Source organism: Tursiops truncatus, chromosome 20 (assembly GCF_011762595.2).
Source record: "Tursiops truncatus isolate mTurTru1 chromosome 20, mTurTru1.mat.Y, whole genome shotgun sequence".
In the NCBI taxonomy this organism is placed as follows: Eukaryota; Metazoa; Chordata; class Mammalia; order Artiodactyla; family Delphinidae; genus Tursiops; species Tursiops truncatus.
The window spans coordinates 15,585,552-15,603,392 of record NC_047053.1 but is presented as its reverse complement, the minus strand read 5'-3'; the positions used below and the strand labels follow the sequence as shown (position 1 = coordinate 15,603,392).

Sequence of the window (17,841 nt, the reverse complement as noted above, 5' to 3'; positions counted from 1 at the left end):
ACTGGGATCCAGATTACTTACATTTCTGAAGTCCAGTGTTCATCTGCGTGTGAGAAAGAAGCTGAAAGGACAGGTCACCTGGCCCTGGTAGACAGGCTAGCATGGCAGACCAGCATCAACACAACATGAGGCAGTCACTCACACTGTAATGACAAAAAAACAAGGTCATGGAACACAAGGCAACTCACTCAAGGAAGATACCAGGGACATCGGATATGAGCAACAGTGGTCCAGGTTTAGACAGATAAACAATTTAATTAGTAGCATGTTGGTTGAAAATATATCTATGTCTTTATCTGTAGCACAATTTGCTCTCAACTATTACTACGGCTCAAATATTTCAGTCAGCGCAGATGCTTGGATGGGGAAAATAAAAACTAGAAAATACCTATCCACACAAACAACTGAAGGTCTTTATGTTCACAAGCTATAGATGCATTCGCTTGGCATTTGCATTTCCTGTAGACTGCTCTCCGTACTGCTTTTGGATAAGCCCATGTGGCTGCCAGATAAACGGCATGCTGGCTTTCATCTGGGCCCCAGCTGAGGCAGGAGCACAAAGGCTAGGGCACAGTCTAACTGAGGTGAAGGAAAAGATGATTTCTCCCTGAAAACAGAACAATGTTCCTGAAGAGAGCTCGCCCTCATAGGGCCCAGCTCCGTCTATTCTCAGCCTTGGCTGGCGGCTGGGGCAGTCAGACATTTCCAGAGACAGTACAGTATATGAGTTGCAAAGGCTCCCAAAGTCCAACTTATGACCCCAGTAATCTGAACTTACTTTGTTTTGGGGTTGTTTTTTTTTTGGCCACGCCCCATGGCTTGCCGGATCTTAGTTCCCAGACCAGGGAGTGAACCTGGGCCCTCAGCAGTGAGAGGGCGGAGTCCTAACTACTGGACAGCCAGGGAATTTCACCTGAACTTACTTTTAAAAAGAGGAAGGAACAAAGCATCCTAAGAGACAAATTAACTACTATTAAAACAAACTGTTTGTATGTTTCTAGGGATTCACCTTGTTATTGCCTTTCACACAATTAGACCTCCAGAACCCAAAAAAAAGAAAAAAATTGCTTTGCTCCCAGGGTAAATCAAGGAGGTGGTAGGCTGCCAGCAGCCCTCTTTGGGCAGGCAGTCCTGACATTGTATCAAGATGGCGTGGTTTCATCAGTGAAGTCTTCCAACAAGACTTACACAGCCAAAGCAAGCAGACACTGATGTAGCCTTCTGTAGGGAAGGAAGCCTTGTCAACAATGCAAGCTCCCTGTGTACCAAGGACCAAGCTTTTTCCCAAACAACTAGAATGTACTAAAACACATTAAATTCCTTTCCCATACTGCAAACCCCAGAAATCAAGGTAGCATATTAAGGCTTTAGATCACAACAAAAGAGGAATGGGGGAAAGCTCAAATGTTAAACAAAGACCACAAAACCTCTTTCTTTCCCTTAGAGGGCCCTCTCAAGTATGTGAAACTACCTTGTCACGATGAGTATCAGAGAGCTCCAGCTGGAAAGGCCAGGTAGCTGAAAAGATACTTTGTAAAAGAGGCTACTCAAACTGTGTCTAAGATAGCAAGTGCAGAAAGAACTGAAGAGTGAATGCCTCAATGAGAATGGAGCTGCCCCAGAGTTCTGGCACGGATTCAGTCTTTTCAGGTCTCTGGTGGGTGGGATGACAGTATGAACACACTGTGCCAACTGCAGTGCCTCAAGAAATAAAAAGTCTTCTGTTAGGGTCAAATGACTGAGGTACTGCTCACAACCCTTCCCTTGTGAATGCTGATCTCTATTTAATAAGCTCTCCCCTATGGTCCTAATATAGCTGAGGGCAAACTCTAAGGAAAGGAAGAGAATTAACAAATACTGGAGCCTAATATTGTGAAATGGACTGTGTGAGGGGCTTTAGTGATTTTTTCCTATTTATTTATTTAGGTATGTATGTATGTATGTCTGCCTGCACTGGGTCTTCGTTGCGGCGAGCAGCGGCTACTCTTCGTTGCAGTGTGCGGGCTTCTCATTGCAGTGGCTTCTCTTGTTGTGGAGCACGGGCCCCAGGAGTGTGGGCTTCAGTGGTTGTGGCTTGAGGGCTCTAGAGCGCAGGCTCAGTAGTTGTGGCGTACAGGCTTAGTTGCTCCGCAGCATGTGGAATCTTCCTGGACCAGGGCTCGAACCCATGTCCCCTTTGTTGGCAGGCAGATTCTTAACTGCTGCGCCACCAGGGAAGTCCTAGTGATGTTTTCTTAATTAGGTCTCCCAACCTTTCTTGGAAGTAGGCAATAAGTTCACTTGTCATCTCATCATCTCTAGCCTGGATTACTACAATAGCCTTCCAAATGGTCTCTCTGTTCCACCCTTGCCCCATCACCCAATCTATTCTCCACATAGCAGCCAAAGTAATTTATTTTTTTAAATTGGAAATCATATCAGCTCAAAAATCTCCAATGACTTGCCATCTCACTTAGAATAAAATACAAAATCCTAACGTGGCCCACAAGGCCTTCCATGATCTGTTACATGATCACTACCTCTCTGACCTCATCCTCTAACCTCCCCTGCCCCCCTTGCTGATTCTACGAGCCAAGCACACCCCCACCTCCAGGCTTTGTAATTCACCTGGAAAGCTGAGATACTGTGACGATGGAGGTACAAAAAACACATTCATTCAGCTCTCTTGCAGATACACTCTCTCCCTGTACTTTCTGGAAGGAACCAATCTATGAATGATCACTGTAATCTCTGATATACCTAGTAGATCTTGATGCCTTGCAACCAAGAAGAGACGAGTGGAGGCTGTGGATCCTAAGAGCTGACTATAACATACTGCCCTTCAAGCCACAACTCTGGATTTCAAGAGGCAGAACAAGAGAGAATTAAGTCAGCTAAACTGTGGCAAAAGGCATTAATAGATTTACTGACAGCAAACAAAGGAACAAAAATAAGAGGTGAATTCTGTAAAGACTCCAGAAAGTCAGTTTTTAGTTTGCGCAGGAAGAAGTAAATGAATAAGAAAGACACCAGATCTTGGGACCCTCTATGATTATGTTCCCAACCAGAATCACCCAGCAAGTCTAGACTATTCTTGAGCTCTCACTGGCATTAACTGGGCTGCTAAGAGTACAGCCCTTAGTTTGTGAACCTTTCTTTAAGAGTTCTGCCATCCTTAATCTTCAAGCCCCCTGAGCAGTTTTACTGAAGTCAAGAATCAGATTCTGCCAGGGCAGGGAAGGCAGAGAATGTGGCAAGGTCACAAAGGGTATGATGAAACAGGAAGGAAGCAACTTCCTTCCACAGCCCATTCTAGAAAGCAGGGATGCATAGTATAAAGCACTCCTCTGGAGGCTCGACAGCTGAGCACAAGCCTTTTATTTAAAAACTTCAAACCACCCACACATTTTGATTACCATCTGGCTTTTTCTTAAACGTTAAATTCCAATACAATTTACAGCTGATATTTCCAGAAGCACAATTAGACCCAGAAATCAACATGAGCTCTACCTTCTCTGAAAGGGCCTCAAAATTCAAGTCCAGACTACTGAACAGAATCAACTATTAACCTGGTGCTCAGACCAAATAAGCTGCAGATGCCACAGAGAAAGGAAAAAGATCTCCTTGGCAGAGCCTCTCTGGGCGCTCTCAGACAGCTTTCCCACCACCAGCTGGTCTGCTGCCTAAGCAGGGGGACGATGGTATTACCATGAGCACAGAACTAAGGTGTCCAGACTCTCCTGGGGCATCTGCACAAGTGCTAGCTTCTCCCAGACTACCTCTAATTAAGGAACAAAAAAACCCTGTCCCCACTGAGAAAATTCAAAAGGACTTTCACCCATGCCCCCACCTCCCCCGCCCCACCGAGACTGACAGAGGTTTTATTAAGAGTTATGTTGTTACACTCTCTGCTTTCCTGGGTGGCATCTGATAAAGGACCATCTCTGCCTTAGGACAGGTTTGCCAGTAGGAAAACCTCCGCTGTCTGTACTGTTTGTCCCTGTTTATGCTTACGGTCACTGAAGGGTAGAAAAGGAGGAAAAGGAAGACTCCTCTTCATATTTTTTTTTTTTAGTGAGAAAAGGAAGGGAGAGAAAATAAAATGCTAGCAAAGGCGTTTTTACTTGGGGGCTGGGGGTGAAGCGATCTAGAGTAATCACCTCCCAGCACAGTCTCCCACTCACACCCTAGTGCCTTCCAGTACCCTTCTTTGCCAACTCTCTCTCCTGCTTTCCTTTTCCTTCCCTTCAACCCCACCTTCAAAAAGAACCCCCCCCACCGCCGCCGCAAAAAAAAGGTTGACTAGCCCAATTTCTGATTCATGCTGTGGTTCAAAATTTTAAACCTGCCATTTATGGACTTTAATTAAAAAATGAAATTGAGAGCAGTGCCATCTCTGAAATACCAAGTAAAAAAGAGAAAATGTTATGCCCCATGTTATTTGACTCCACTTTATAAAATATACCCAACAGTGAAAATCCTAAGCACATGCATCTTAAGAGAATATGATTAACACTGAGAAGCTGCATTAATTAAAAGAGTCATCACTATCTCTGATTAATAAGCCTTCTCATCCATGAGGTAAAAGGCTTATCTAAAAAGACTACTTTTCAATAGTGGGGGTAGAAGTTTTATCCTACTGTTCCCCATTCTTTTACTCCTGGGGTCCAAGAAATTAGGTTAAAACCTAACGGAAATACTGCTCTGGCGAAAATAAACGGGGTCAAGGATGGCAAAAATTACATGTTTATCAAATCAGACTCTGCAGAATCAGTCATCTTATAGTCTGTGTCAATGAAATAATCTATTCAACCAGTAATTTTTGTCAGTCCAGGTAACTGTGAACTTCCAACTACCTTGTACTTTTCACTATTTACGCGATCTGAATAACATTCAGTCATTGCTCAAAGGCATCTTTCTTCTCTATCTTTAACTCAATAGGGGACTTAAAGTCACTTGTAATTGTAACCTCACAACTCTGGGCTGGGAGAAAGAGCAGGAGAGAAAGATGGATGTTCACTCTGGACTAACTTTGTTGAAAGCCCAGAACTATCCCTGCTGCAAACCATCTCCACATAGCTGAACACAGAGGCTCAAGGGGTTTGGAAACATTATTTCTTTTTTTAAAAATTTCTTTTTTTAAAAATATTTATTTATGGCTGCGTTGGGTCTTCATTGCTGCGCGTGGGCTTTTCTCTAGTTGTGGTGAGCGGGGGCTACTCTTCGTTGTGCTGTGCGGGCTTCTCATTGCAGTGGCTTCTCTTGTTGCGGAGCACGGGCTCTAGATGCACGGGCTTCAGTAGTTGTAGTTCGTGGGCTCTAGAGTGCAGGCTCAGTAGTTGCGGCACATGGGCTTAGTTGCTCTGCAGCATGTGGGAACTTCCTGGACCAGGGCTTGAACCCGTGTCCCCTGAATTGGCAGGCGGATTCTCAACCACTGCGCCACCAGGGAAGCCCTGGAAACATTATTTCTAACTACCCTTTAGACCCATCACAACGGGTCCTGTTCCTATGCTGTTTCCCACCCCACCCTGGTCCCTAAAGGTGCTTTCTCTGCCAGTGCTTTCTTTAGCATGAATACTCTTTCCTAGATCCTCTTATTATTTATCTCATCTATGACCCACTGCTTTCTCCTGAATTTGTTATTCAGGTCCTAGGAAAGTATTTGCCCTGGCCATTCTAACCTTTCAACTCGAGTGTGAGCTTCCAAAGACTGTCTTTTATTTATCCTTCCAAGTAACAGGGTCAGGAATGAGATTATTCATGTAACAGATGTTTAATAAATATTATTGGCTCACATTCCAGAAGAATAGCAATACACTTTAATCCCAGGCTCTGGAATTTATCTGAATTTAGGTCCTTGAAACACATGGATAATACAAGTGCCAAAAAGTGTCCGTGCCTGTGTGTGCACAGGTGCCTTTACTCTGAGAGTGAGAGAGCAGAGGAGACAAAAACTGCCTAGGTACTTAAAAAAAAAAAAAAAGGCCCAGGTACTACTTTTGCATTGTATTGAAAAGTATCCTTTGGGACTTCCCTGGTAGTCCAGCGATTAAGACTCCATGCTTCCACTGCAGGGGGCCAAGTTCGATCCCTGGTCTGGGAATTAAGATCCCACATGCTGTGCGGCAAGGCCAAAAAGTAAAAAAAGAAAGAAAAAAAAACAGTATCCTTTGGCTTCTGTACTTTCATCCCCATTAGGTAGAAATCAGTGTTCCTAAAACTGTGAAATGCAGGCTGTGTTCATTGCAAGCCACTAAATCAGAATTTGCAGTTTTTCATTATCGTATGTAATAGCCTTCAGTTTCCTATCAGGGCTGTATCACTATAACTTAAGCTGAACAATTTTAGAAAGGTAGACTGACCTTTGTATTTAACCACATTCATAATCACAAGCAGAGCTCTCAAGCTGGGTAGAATTTTACTCATAAGTACCTGGGACTGTGCCCAGCAAGACAATGAGAATAACAACGAGAAGAAACCGCTTGCTTGAGATAATACACAAATATTGGATTTTTACCTTTTACAATTTCCTGTAGAAACTTGTATCAAATCAGAAAGTTTCTGATTATTACTCAGATTAAATATAATTTAACAAATAACCTATAATTATGTGGCAGTTTTTAATCTTCAAAGCCCACATCACACATGAGTCCATGAAAAGCTGCCAGAGAAGCACAGATCTCACATCCAGATGGGGAAACTGAGGCATCAGAGCTAAATCATTAAAAAAAAAAAAGTAAATCTGTAGGAAAGATATCAAAGTTGGGTGCAATTTTAAGACTCAGGGTGTCTAAAAAGTCCTTTAATAGGCCTTGACTGAGCCCAAAACAAGTCAGATCATAGACAGGTATTCATTCCGGTTAAAATGAAAAAGGCAGTTCCTCAGTATAGCTTCTGTAATTTTATAGATCAAAGACAACATGGAAAAAGAATGTTAAGAATTTAGCAGGCTGTTAAAAAACTTTGGCAAGAATGTGTTTAAAGAACATCTAAATGAGCTGCTTACTCACGCCCTTTCTCCTCCCCTCACCTGCACGGAGGCCGCATTCTCTAGTGACTCCCTTGCCTCAGAATCACCTCGCCAGAGTAGGCCCCCTAACTCAGTCTAGAGTCTGGCTTTCAAGTTTGAAGGGTGACAGAAATTTAAGAGACTTAAGGTCATTTAGAAAGCCTGCTTCATTTTTTTAAAAATGTGTTTTATTGAAGTTGATTTACAAGGTTGTGTTAATTTCTGCTGTACAGCAAAATGATTCAGTTATACATATATATATACATTCTCTTTCATATTCTTTTCAGTAGAACCTTGTTGTGTATCCAGTCTATATTTAATAATAGTTTGCATCTGCTAATCCCAAACTCCCAGTCCATCCCTCCCGCACACACCCCCCCCTTGGCAACCACAAGTCTGTTCTCTACGTCTGTGAATCTGTTTCTGTTTCATAGGTAAGTTCATTTGTGTCATATTTTAGATTCCACATATAAGTGATATCGTATGGTATTTGTCTTTCTTTCTTTTCTTTTTTTTTTTGGCTGAGCTGCATGGCTTGCAGGATCTCAATTCCCCAACTAGGGATCAAACTCAGGCCACGGCAGTGAAAGCCCAGAATCCTAACCACTAGGCCACCAGGGAACTCCCCTTGTCTTTCTCTTTCTGACTTACTTCACTTAGCATGATAATCTCTAGATTCATCCATGTTGCTGCAAACGGCATTATTTCACTCTTTTTTATAAGCCTGCTCCATTCTGAATACGTAACTACAAGACATTATTATTTATTTTACTAAATAAATTTATTTATTTATTTTAAAATTTTTGGCTGCATCAGGTCTTCGTTGCTGTGCACAGGCTTTCTCTAGTTGTGGTGAGCGAGGGTTTCTCATTGCAGTGCCTTCTCTTGTTTCGGAGCACGGCTCTAGGCGCGCGGGCTTCAGCAGTTGCAGCACGCGGGCTCAGTAGTTGTGGCTTGTGGGCTCTAGAGTGCAGGCTCAGTAGTGGTGGCGCATGGGCTTAGCTGCTCCGCGGCATGTGGGATCTTCCCAGACCAGGGCTCGAAACCATGTCCCCTGCATTGGCAGGCGGATTCTTAACCACTGCACCACCAGAGAAGTCCCTACAAGGTATTATTCTAAAACAAATCTAGATGAGAGTGTTTGGACCTGTGTGTGCTTCTGTTTCCTCACCCCGGTGCCAAGGTGTCTTCCTTATCTGGGTCTAAAGTGCCTAATCCAAAGTTCACTGCTGGGTTTAGAAATTTCAAGAGACATTTATAAACCCATATTTTTGCTATGTAATGAGTAACACTGATTTATACTGCCTAAGAGAGTAGTTTGTCAAAACTGCAGAGAATGGTTTTAATGAAATTTTGAAGAGGTGTTGAAGAGTTATGAATGGAAGCAGTGAAAGGAGACAGGATCCACAGCAACATCTGAATGCATGTGCGTGGACTGAAGACACAACTCCCACCAAAGTCGTTGGAGAAATATAAGCAAGTACTAAACATATAAAGAAATGGTGCAACTATCTAATATTTAAAGAAGTAAATTAAATAGAATGACATTTTATTTTTTGATTAAAAATTGACAAACATGTTTGGAAAAAAATCTAGAACACACTGAGTCAAGGATACAGTGAAGAGTCACTAAAGTGAGATGTTAAATTGACACATTCTTTCTAGAAATAAATATGAAGTTTTTAAAATATTCATACTCCTGATATGGTAACTACACTTCTAAAGTCTAACTTAAGGAACTAATCAGAAATGTAAACAAAGGGCTTCCCTGGTGGCGCAGTGGTTAAGAATCCGCCTGCCAATGCACAGGACACGGGTTCGAGCCCTGACCTGGGAAGGTCCCACATGCCGCGGAGCAACTAAGCCCCATGCGCCACAACTACTGAGCCTGTGCTCTAGAGCCCTCGAGCCACAACTACTGAAGCCCGTGTGCCTAGAGCCCATGCTCTGCAACGAGAAGCCACCGCAATGAGAAGCCTGCGCACCGCAACGAAGAGTAGCCCCCGCTCACCACAACTAGAGAAAGCCCATGTGCAGCAACGAAGACCCAACACAGCCAAAAATAAATAAATAAAATAAATTTATTTAAAAAAAAAAAAGAAATGTAAACAAAGATTTCCATACAACTCTCTTCACTGTAGTATGGTTCATAATTGTGCAAAAACTCCAACAATCTAAATGTCCAAAAGTAAGGAAATCGTTATATAAATTATGGGCTATTCATCTATTAAAATTAGTATGAGCCTCCCAAATTAAAAAATATATATTGTTAAAAAATATCTAAGGACAAAAAAATGCTTATAAGATAAATGCTGGGTTAAAAAAGTATGTGTGTGTGTGTGTATATATATATATATATGTATATGGTGTAATAATAATTTTGTAAAATTTATTATATATACATAAAAATTATGAAGTCATTTGTATTTCACCATTAAATGCATTAGAGCACTTTGTGCGGATAAATTCTCATTCCTGGACTATCTAGTTCAGGATAACATTCTACTTAGCTTTCATTTCTTGAATATAAAACGAACAGAGCCAAGGAAGTAACTTAGGAAAAAACTGGCTGGCAAGGGCAGTCATTTTCTCATAAGTTTTCAAAAGGGGAAAATTCACATATAGATAAGTGTCAAGTGAAGCTCAAATCACCTGAAGAAATCTGGATTAACAAGAGGCACATCAAAGTGGTTAAGAGACAAGACTGAGTTTGACTCTCAGCTCTGCTGCTTACCAGCTATGTGACCTTGGGAAAGAAACAACTTCATCTGTAAAATGGACCTAGTTCATGGGATTGTTGTAAGAATTAAATGAGTTTAATATACTCAAGTGCTTAGGACACCAGTGCCTGAACGTTATTCAAATGTTGGCTCTTATCACTTTCTTAATCTATCAAAATCCAGGTCACTTTTTATTTTGCCAACACAACTAAACCACCACCTTACATTTTATATAGTTCTTTATACTCTGAAACATGTTTGCATACACTATTTCACTTGAAATTTAAAACAATCTTTTAATCTATATGGAATAAGTATCATTCCCTTTCCATAGATTAGCAGGTTTAGAAAGATTAGGTAACTTGTCTAGTGATATGTAGCTGGGATAGTGGACCTCATATCGAGTCTCTGTCATAACTCCTAGACTTGGGGCTCATTCCATTAGACAAGTATTTTCTAATCTGTAGGCTTGACCAGCCTTAAAAAAAAAAAAATCACAAAGTAACAGTAGGAATGCTTACTGTTTCATGACTCTATTCCAGCTATTTAAATTATGTGTGTATTTATTGGGATGCAGTCTTTATTGTGGGCACAGATGAAGATGTTCGAAAAACACTGCACTATACCATGGCTGCCTCTCAAGTCTTTATTTATTCGGTACCTATCACAGCCCTCTTCTTACACTTATTTATTTATTTTTTTTGCAGTACGCGGGCCTCTCACTGTCGTGGCCCCTCCCGTTGCGGAGCACAGGCTCCGGACGCGCAGGCTCAGCGGCCATGGCTCATGAGCCTAGCCGCTCCCTGGCATGTGGGATCTTCCCGGACCGGGGCACGAACCCGTGTCCCCTGTATCGGCAGGCGGACTCTCAATCATTGCGCCACCAGGGAAGCCCTTCCTACACTATTATATACAACAAAAACATACAATTCTAAGCCATGGTTTTGTTTTTTAAGTGTAATTATCAACTTTCCTATGGATTTGGGGAACTACCTGTCCCACATCAGCACTTCGCTCTGTAACTCTATTATACTATTGTACTCTGTAACTCTTCGGCTAGCCTAACACTTTGGAATCAGCTTTTAGTGAAAATTCCTTTTTTAAAAAAAGGGGCGGGGCAGCAACTATAACCAAGGTAAGACTGCAGTGGGAAAGTGACTACATAAAGGCAAAGAAACACTTTAGGTTCGAGTGGTTAGACTTTCTTCCCCAGGGGAAAGCTCTATCATTCACACTGAGGAAACTGTATCAGAGAATACTACAAGTAATGATCAAACACAGTTATCTCTCGTTCTCAATCCTCGCACAGAAAACTCTTCCCTTCCTATTCTCATGCTCTTTCCTGAATGTGAGAAGTAAACCTTGCCTAACTGTGAACGTACTCTCAACTCATACCTTTTCTAAGTCTGTTTCCACTTTGGACATGCATACTATGATGGAAGCTGGGCATCATACAGCCCACCAAGGTCTCTGGCAGGAAGCATCCCTCTGCTCTTTAAGATGTTCTAAATTTGGGGGCGGTGAAAAGGAGCTCACACTTTTCCATGGCTATGCATCTAGTATATCCACCATATATTCATTTGGTCTGTTACCTTCTTAGAACTAGTTGTCTGTACACAATACCTTGAGCTTATGTGCCTTAGATCTCTAGTGTAGAGTTTCAGTAAGGCTAGTAAATTCAGCGCAGGTAGGGAATGAAGTTATGCTTACAGTAAACACATCACCCTTCACTGTATTAGTATTATTAGGGTTGGTTTGGCAATAGGCAGATTTTAAGGTAATAGGGCAAGGCATGACTGATACACTAATACGTTCTGTTCATTTAGGCCCTTCCTTCTGCCCCAGCCTGAGTAGAGGACCATGAGGAATTCTGATGTATAACAACTTTGGGGGAGGGTTTCTATAGCCTTAGTGAAAATCAAAAGATCTTGCCTTGCCATTTCACTAAGACTCACTATCACTGGAAGCTTTATGGCTCACACTCCACATATCCAAGGAATTACCAGGCTTCTGAAGCCTACGGTGTTTCTGAAAGCAGGAGAGGCTGCTAAACCTTAAAAGGACCCAGGAACTGAAAGCTTACTGAGGAAGAGGAGCAACACCTCCTCCCACACTCTGCAAACTACCACAACTGGATAATGAAATTCAGAATACTGGCTGTATCCACAGCAAGAAGAGAGAACAGAGAGACAGTCCCTGTCCCTGCTGGAAGAATACTTTGATAGCTAGAGTAAACACCCACAGAAATAAGATTCTGAACTTAGCTTTAGGAGGCTTCCTCATTTCAGGAACTGCCTTAGGAAACAAAACAAAAACTAACAAAGTAGTTTTAAATTTTTCAAGGACTCAAAGTACTACAGCTCACTCACACATCAACCCATCAGCAGACTGGCCCTGAGAAATTCCATAATCATTCATCATTGTTATATGTCAGTGTGTGACCGGTTCTAACTGGTCAAACATGTGTCTTATACGAAATATTAAGTGCCACCCAAACAAAGCAATTTAATTCAAGATTACTTTAGCACTGAGTGAATCAGGAAAAAGTATATAAATACACGTTTTATCTTACAGATGTCTAAATGAGCTGTCTTCCTTTACCTCAAAGATACCTCAAAGAAATGGCTAACACTACACAAATTAACATTTTATAGACAGTGGCAGAAAACAAGTTCACAGCTCTTCTATTCCTGGTACATGCCTCCTTTACTCAGTGTACCCATTCACTGTCCTAATTTCAACTCCGTCAACTTCTCGCTCTGGGGTCTCCCTCACCAACTAAGTGCCCTCACCAACTTTCACCCAGTTCCCTCTGTTTCAACTGGATTAGAAAGAGAAGGTACCCAAACAGAGCACAGAGTGAGGAGGGTATCCACAAAGTTGAGGGTGGGGAGCCCTGATGTGGGGAGTCAGAACCCAAGTTGCGTGAGAACATCCCCAGAGGGGATGGACGCAGCGACTACTTCCCATTCAATAACAATGAGCCCCAATAGGGTCTGCTCAGATCTTGGCTTCTAAATACTAAATCCTCCGTAACAGGAACAAAGGCGCCTTGGAGAAATGGCTGAGGCAGAGAAAGTACTAGATGAGGCTGGTACATACTACTGTGTAGGAAAGGAAGTGCTCAAAGAATAATGGTGACATGTCAAAGAGCACAGAAGCTACAGGATGCTCAGCTGGTGAGGGAAACTCCAGAAAGATAAGTTTACACAGTAGAAATTAGAGGGAACAGAGAATGGATACACTGAGTGAAGGAGGCATATACTAGGAATAGAATAATTACAAACTTTTTTTTCTACCACTGTTCAAAAGATGTTAGTTTGGGTTAGTGTCAGCCAAACCTTTGAAATAGAAGGACAGCAAATCACTTAGGCATCTTTAAGGTTAAACATATAGTTATGTATTTTTTTTCCTGATTTACTGGCAAAATCTGGGATAATTTGAACATCAAAGTAAATAAAGATAACAGACTAAATTTAATAAAATGTAATAAGTTGAATAAAATAGGAAATCATGAGTCCATACTAATGTAAATAAACTAGTAAACTGAAAGGCTTAAGAGGAAAAGGATATTTGCATGGTTTCAAATTGTCTCCTCCCAAAATACTTAGTAATTACAAAGGGAAAAGAGTAACTTTACACTGGAAATGCCTAGCAGGCACCACCTTAACCAAGTGATCAAACATTCCCAGTTACGGAACAAATAAAAATTCTGCACTTCTTGAAATTATGCAGTGAAGAACACAGCATCACTCCTGTGATATTCCTGTTAAAGACATATAACCTAAGTTAAACACGAGGAACCATTAGACAATCCTAAATTGAGGACCTTCTACGAAATAATTGTCAGTAGTGTCAAGGTAGTGAACATCAAAGAAGGCCTAAAAAACTGTTCCAAATTAAAGGAGACCAAGAAGACATAAGAAATAAATGCAAGGTATGATCCTCAACTGGACCCTTTTTGTAATAAAGAACATTACTGGTACAGCTAGCAACATCTGAGGGGGGTCTGAGAATTATTTGATGGCAATGTGTCATTGTTAACTTCCTGATTTTGATGGCTGAATTGTGATAATGTTGGAGAATGTTCTTGTTTGTAGAAGATAAACACCAGAGTATTCAGGGATGATGATGCATCAAGTCAGCAACTTATTCTCAAATGATTTAAGGAAGAAAAATATTCTCTGTACTGTACTTGCAACTTTTCTATAAATTTGAGATTGTTTCCAATTTTTTTTTTTTTTTTTTGGCTGCGCTGGGTCTTCATTGCTGCGTGTGGCTTTTCTCTAGCTGTGGCGAGCGGGGGCTACTCTTCGTTGTGGTGTGCGGGCTTCTCATTGCGGTGGCTTCTCTTGCTGTGGAGCACGGGCTCTAGGCGTGCGGACTTCAGTAGTTGTGGCACACGGGCTCAGTAGTTGTGGCTCGCAGTCTCTAGAGCACAGGCTCATTAGTTTCGGCACACGGGCTTATTAGTTGCTCCGCGGCATGTGGGATCTTCCCGGACCAGAGATCAAACCGGTGTCCCCTGCATTGGCAGGCGGATTCAAACCACTGCACCACCAGGGAAGTCCCTGTTTCCAAATTTTTTACTAAAATTGTTAAAACAAACAAACAAAAAAACAAGATAGCAGTGTTGAAATCTGAAGGGGGGGGTGTGGAGATCATAAAGAAAAGTTGAAAAGAGTGGTCTGTTAGAAACCATTCTCATTTTATCTCAACGCAGGTGACATCTTTGAATTGGTGAGTGCCGACACTGGGGTTCCTGCCTTCTGGAATAGGTTTCCTGTATCTTTCTGCCTCATCAACTTCTAATTTCTTTTCAACACTGATCTGAATAACATTTTCTCCTGTGCCTGCACTTCAAATTCTCTCCCAACCTCCACTCTGTTCTGGCAATGCTTCCACTAAGTGGCATTCATGCAACTCTCTTACCCTAAAGATGGAAAATTTCACCTTTAGAAAGGTTCCAAAAGCAATGTCTTATCCTGAAGGAGGCACTATTAATGAGCCTCCTTTCTTTAGGCCTGACATTCACTAACATCTCCATCAAGTTCATGTTTTAGTGAGAGTTTTTCAAGGCCTTTCCTTCTAAACACATATAACCTACACTCCAAGGGAAAGCCTTGTTATATCTTCTGGAATGTAACAGGGTTTTGACACTCTTTCCTCCCACTATACAAAAAGTTTCAAATGACATCATAAGCTTTATCTCCAGACTTCCTGAAATGTAGCAACTATAACTAGCTTCTCTACTTTCACACCAGCAGCAGCTGGCAGGCAGAGTCTTGGTTATTCTACAGCAGAAAGGTTTTCAGTAACAATCAATGAAGAGCTTTGAAGTAGTACAAAGATGATGTTTATCACTCATCCTTTCCTCTTCTTTCCTATTTAGGGTGATCATGGAAGTTTTGGAAGAGGAACAACTATATTATAGCCTGTCTCCAAGTAGCCACGAACTTTCTCCCCCCTCCCCTCCTTTGGCTGTGCCACGCGGCTTGTAGGATCTTAGGTCCCGGACCAGGGACCAGGGATTGAACCTGGGCCCACGGCAATAAAAGCTCCAAGTCCTAACCACTGGACCGCCAGGGAATTCCCCTTCCCTTACTTTAAACAAACACTAACAAAAGCAGACTCTTAAAATGTGTGGCCATACTTTTTGGCAATTTATCCTCAACAAAATTTTTATGCAGCCACATCCATGAAAATATCTAAGGAGACCGATAGGCCCTTGGGAAGAGAGCCTAGCAACAAAGGACACTAAGGTGAGCAACAACATCCAGAATGAAAGCAGCAGCAGGTCACCTAGAGATCGAGGAACAGCTCTGGCTGGAATCAGCTTCACTCTTTTCGTGTTAAAGAGAGAAAATTTTGCTTACTAAGCCAATTCAGGGTAACCATCAAACAACAACAGAGAAAGGGGAAATAGCAAAGGAACATCATCATCTTTAGAGAAAGACAAACTATTTCCTTTTGTTTCTTCCCTCTTTCTCTACCTAACAAGGATTGTTTCCAAAGACATTATGCAATTTTTTTAAAAATCACAAACTAAAATTCCTACAGAGCTAAAGAAACGTGTCCTCAGTGTCATACTGACTTTATTTTTTAAAATTTATTATTATTATCTTTTTTTTTTTTTTTTTGGCTGTGCTGGGTCTTCATTGCTGCGTGCAGGCTTCTCTAGTTGCGGCGAGCGGGGGCTACTCTTCGTTGCGGTGCTCAGGCTTCACACTGCGGTGGCTGCTCTTGTTGCGGAGCACGGGCTCTAGGTGCGCAGGCTTCAATAGTTACAGCGCACGGGCTCAGTAGTTGTGGTTCATGGGCTCTAGAGAGCAGGCTCAGTAGTTGTGGCACACAGGCTTGGTTGCTCCGTGGCATGTGGGATCTTCCTGGACCAGGGATCAAACCCGTGTCGCCTGCATTGGCAGGGGAATTCTTAACCACTGCGCCACCAGGGAAGTCCCCATACTGACTCTAGTGTCCAAAAGTTTTCTTTTGCACTTTTAGTGCAAGCAGAGGACTAAACTGCACCTTGCTAATTACTATAATCTTACAATAAGCACATACTCCTGTGAATGACATTTAGTTCCATCTCAGTCTATTATCCCATGATAAGCAGCAATGAACTCAAGGGTATGATGTCAGAATATAAAAAGCCATTAAGGCTGCTCCTAACAGATTCTTTTAAAATATGATCCTACACTGCTCTTCAAAAGAAGGACAATATGTTTTAATTCTGAAATGGATTTTTACAATGCTTTGACCTCCTATCTAAAAGAAGTCTGGAAAAAAAAGTAACTGCAGTGGAGTGAGGGAGTGAAACATGTCACTCTGGTTATTAAAATCCATCAAGTTCATACTTCAGCCTTAGGATAACTGCAGCCAAAAAACAGACTCGCAAGTAATTAACACCACTGTCTGCAATAAAAGTTAATTGGACACAACTGAACTAATGCCCTAGTCATCGGGAAGCTGCAACTGGCGAAGAGCCCACTTCTCCTGTTCCTTCAATTTGCAAACAAAACTGCTAATGATAATCTGTGGACAAACAAGAAATTGCTCTCATGGCTTCCCCACTGCAAATCACTCAGCAATTCCAGCTAATGCCCAGGCATGTTGGGCCAAGAGAAAAATCATTAACCAACACTTCCTTGGATAAAGATGAATTTTAACAATAACCAAGCCCATTAAGGCTGAGAGTTGCTGAGAACTGTTAACTTTCCCCGGACACCCTAAGTAAAGCAATGTGGCCTGATCTCCACACCTTAGTACTACACACGAGACGTGCCCTGTGCCACTAGCATGTGGTAGTAAGAAGAGACATTATGCAAGGCTGGGAGCTACTGTTACACAAATAATTTATCTTCTTGTAAGAGAATCCTGGGTAATCTCATTTTTAGACAGGCAAATGGCATTGCAGATCTGCTTCAATAGCAAAGATTAAATCGCTTCTGAATTGACTTTGGAGTTGATAGATTCCTGCTGCCTGACTCATCTGCCTTCAATTCTGGACAAGAATTGTGCCCTTTCCCCTGGAATTAGTATCAGACTCTCTGCTTTTCAATTCTGTCTACAGCCCAAGAGACTGAGACTCCTAAGGGTATTATGGCATCTTAGGTAGCCACTCTTACAAAAGGGGAAAATTGTGGTCATTATATCTACAATGACCTGAAAAGTGGGCAGGAGGCAGTAACCTCCTGAGGTGACAGAAGGTAAAAGAGAAAAACAAGTACAAAGTACTACCTCTGCTTATTTTTTCTTAGGTGGTCTGGGCTCTATCCCAGCAAGGAGGTGGCTAGAGAAATTACTAATGCAATCAGAACCATCCCCAAGGAAGCAGCTGGACCAACTGTCCACTTGGTATACTTTTCAATAAAAGTTATTTTGGAAGGTTGCAGTTTACTTCCTCTAGTCATCAAAATACAACATTTTCTGATATGAAATATGGAAAAGCCTAAGAATATCTCATCCAGTATGTAAAAAAGAGAAGGATCTAGAAACTGTAATATGGATAGCAAAGTGAAACAGGAGTTTAACCTGAAAAAGAGGACACTTAGTAGGAACGTCATTCATTCACTGGGCACCTATGACACACTAGGCACTATGGTAGTAGTAGTACTATATATTAGGAAT

At 41.8% G+C, this 17,841-nt stretch overlaps 1 protein-coding gene across 6 annotated transcripts in view; it reads right to left on the bottom strand.

The window, feature by feature from the left end:
• The window catches only part of FAM222B (family with sequence similarity 222 member B), a 69,850-nt gene that overhangs the window by 9,632 nt on the left and 42,377 nt on the right, over positions 1-17,841 (bottom strand). For 4 of the 6 annotated variants that reach the window (XM_004314911.4, XM_073797118.1, XM_073797117.1 and 1 more), the window contains exon 2: positions 22-143. In XM_004314911.4, coding sequence (XP_004314959.1) covers positions 22-103 — 82 coding nt within the window. In that variant the 5' untranslated portion in view covers positions 104-143. Of the gene's footprint in view, positions 1-21; positions 144-1,471; positions 2,511-17,841 lie in introns of those variants that run through there. The other 2 variants (XM_073797116.1, XM_019927014.3) reach the window with 2 other exon arrangements.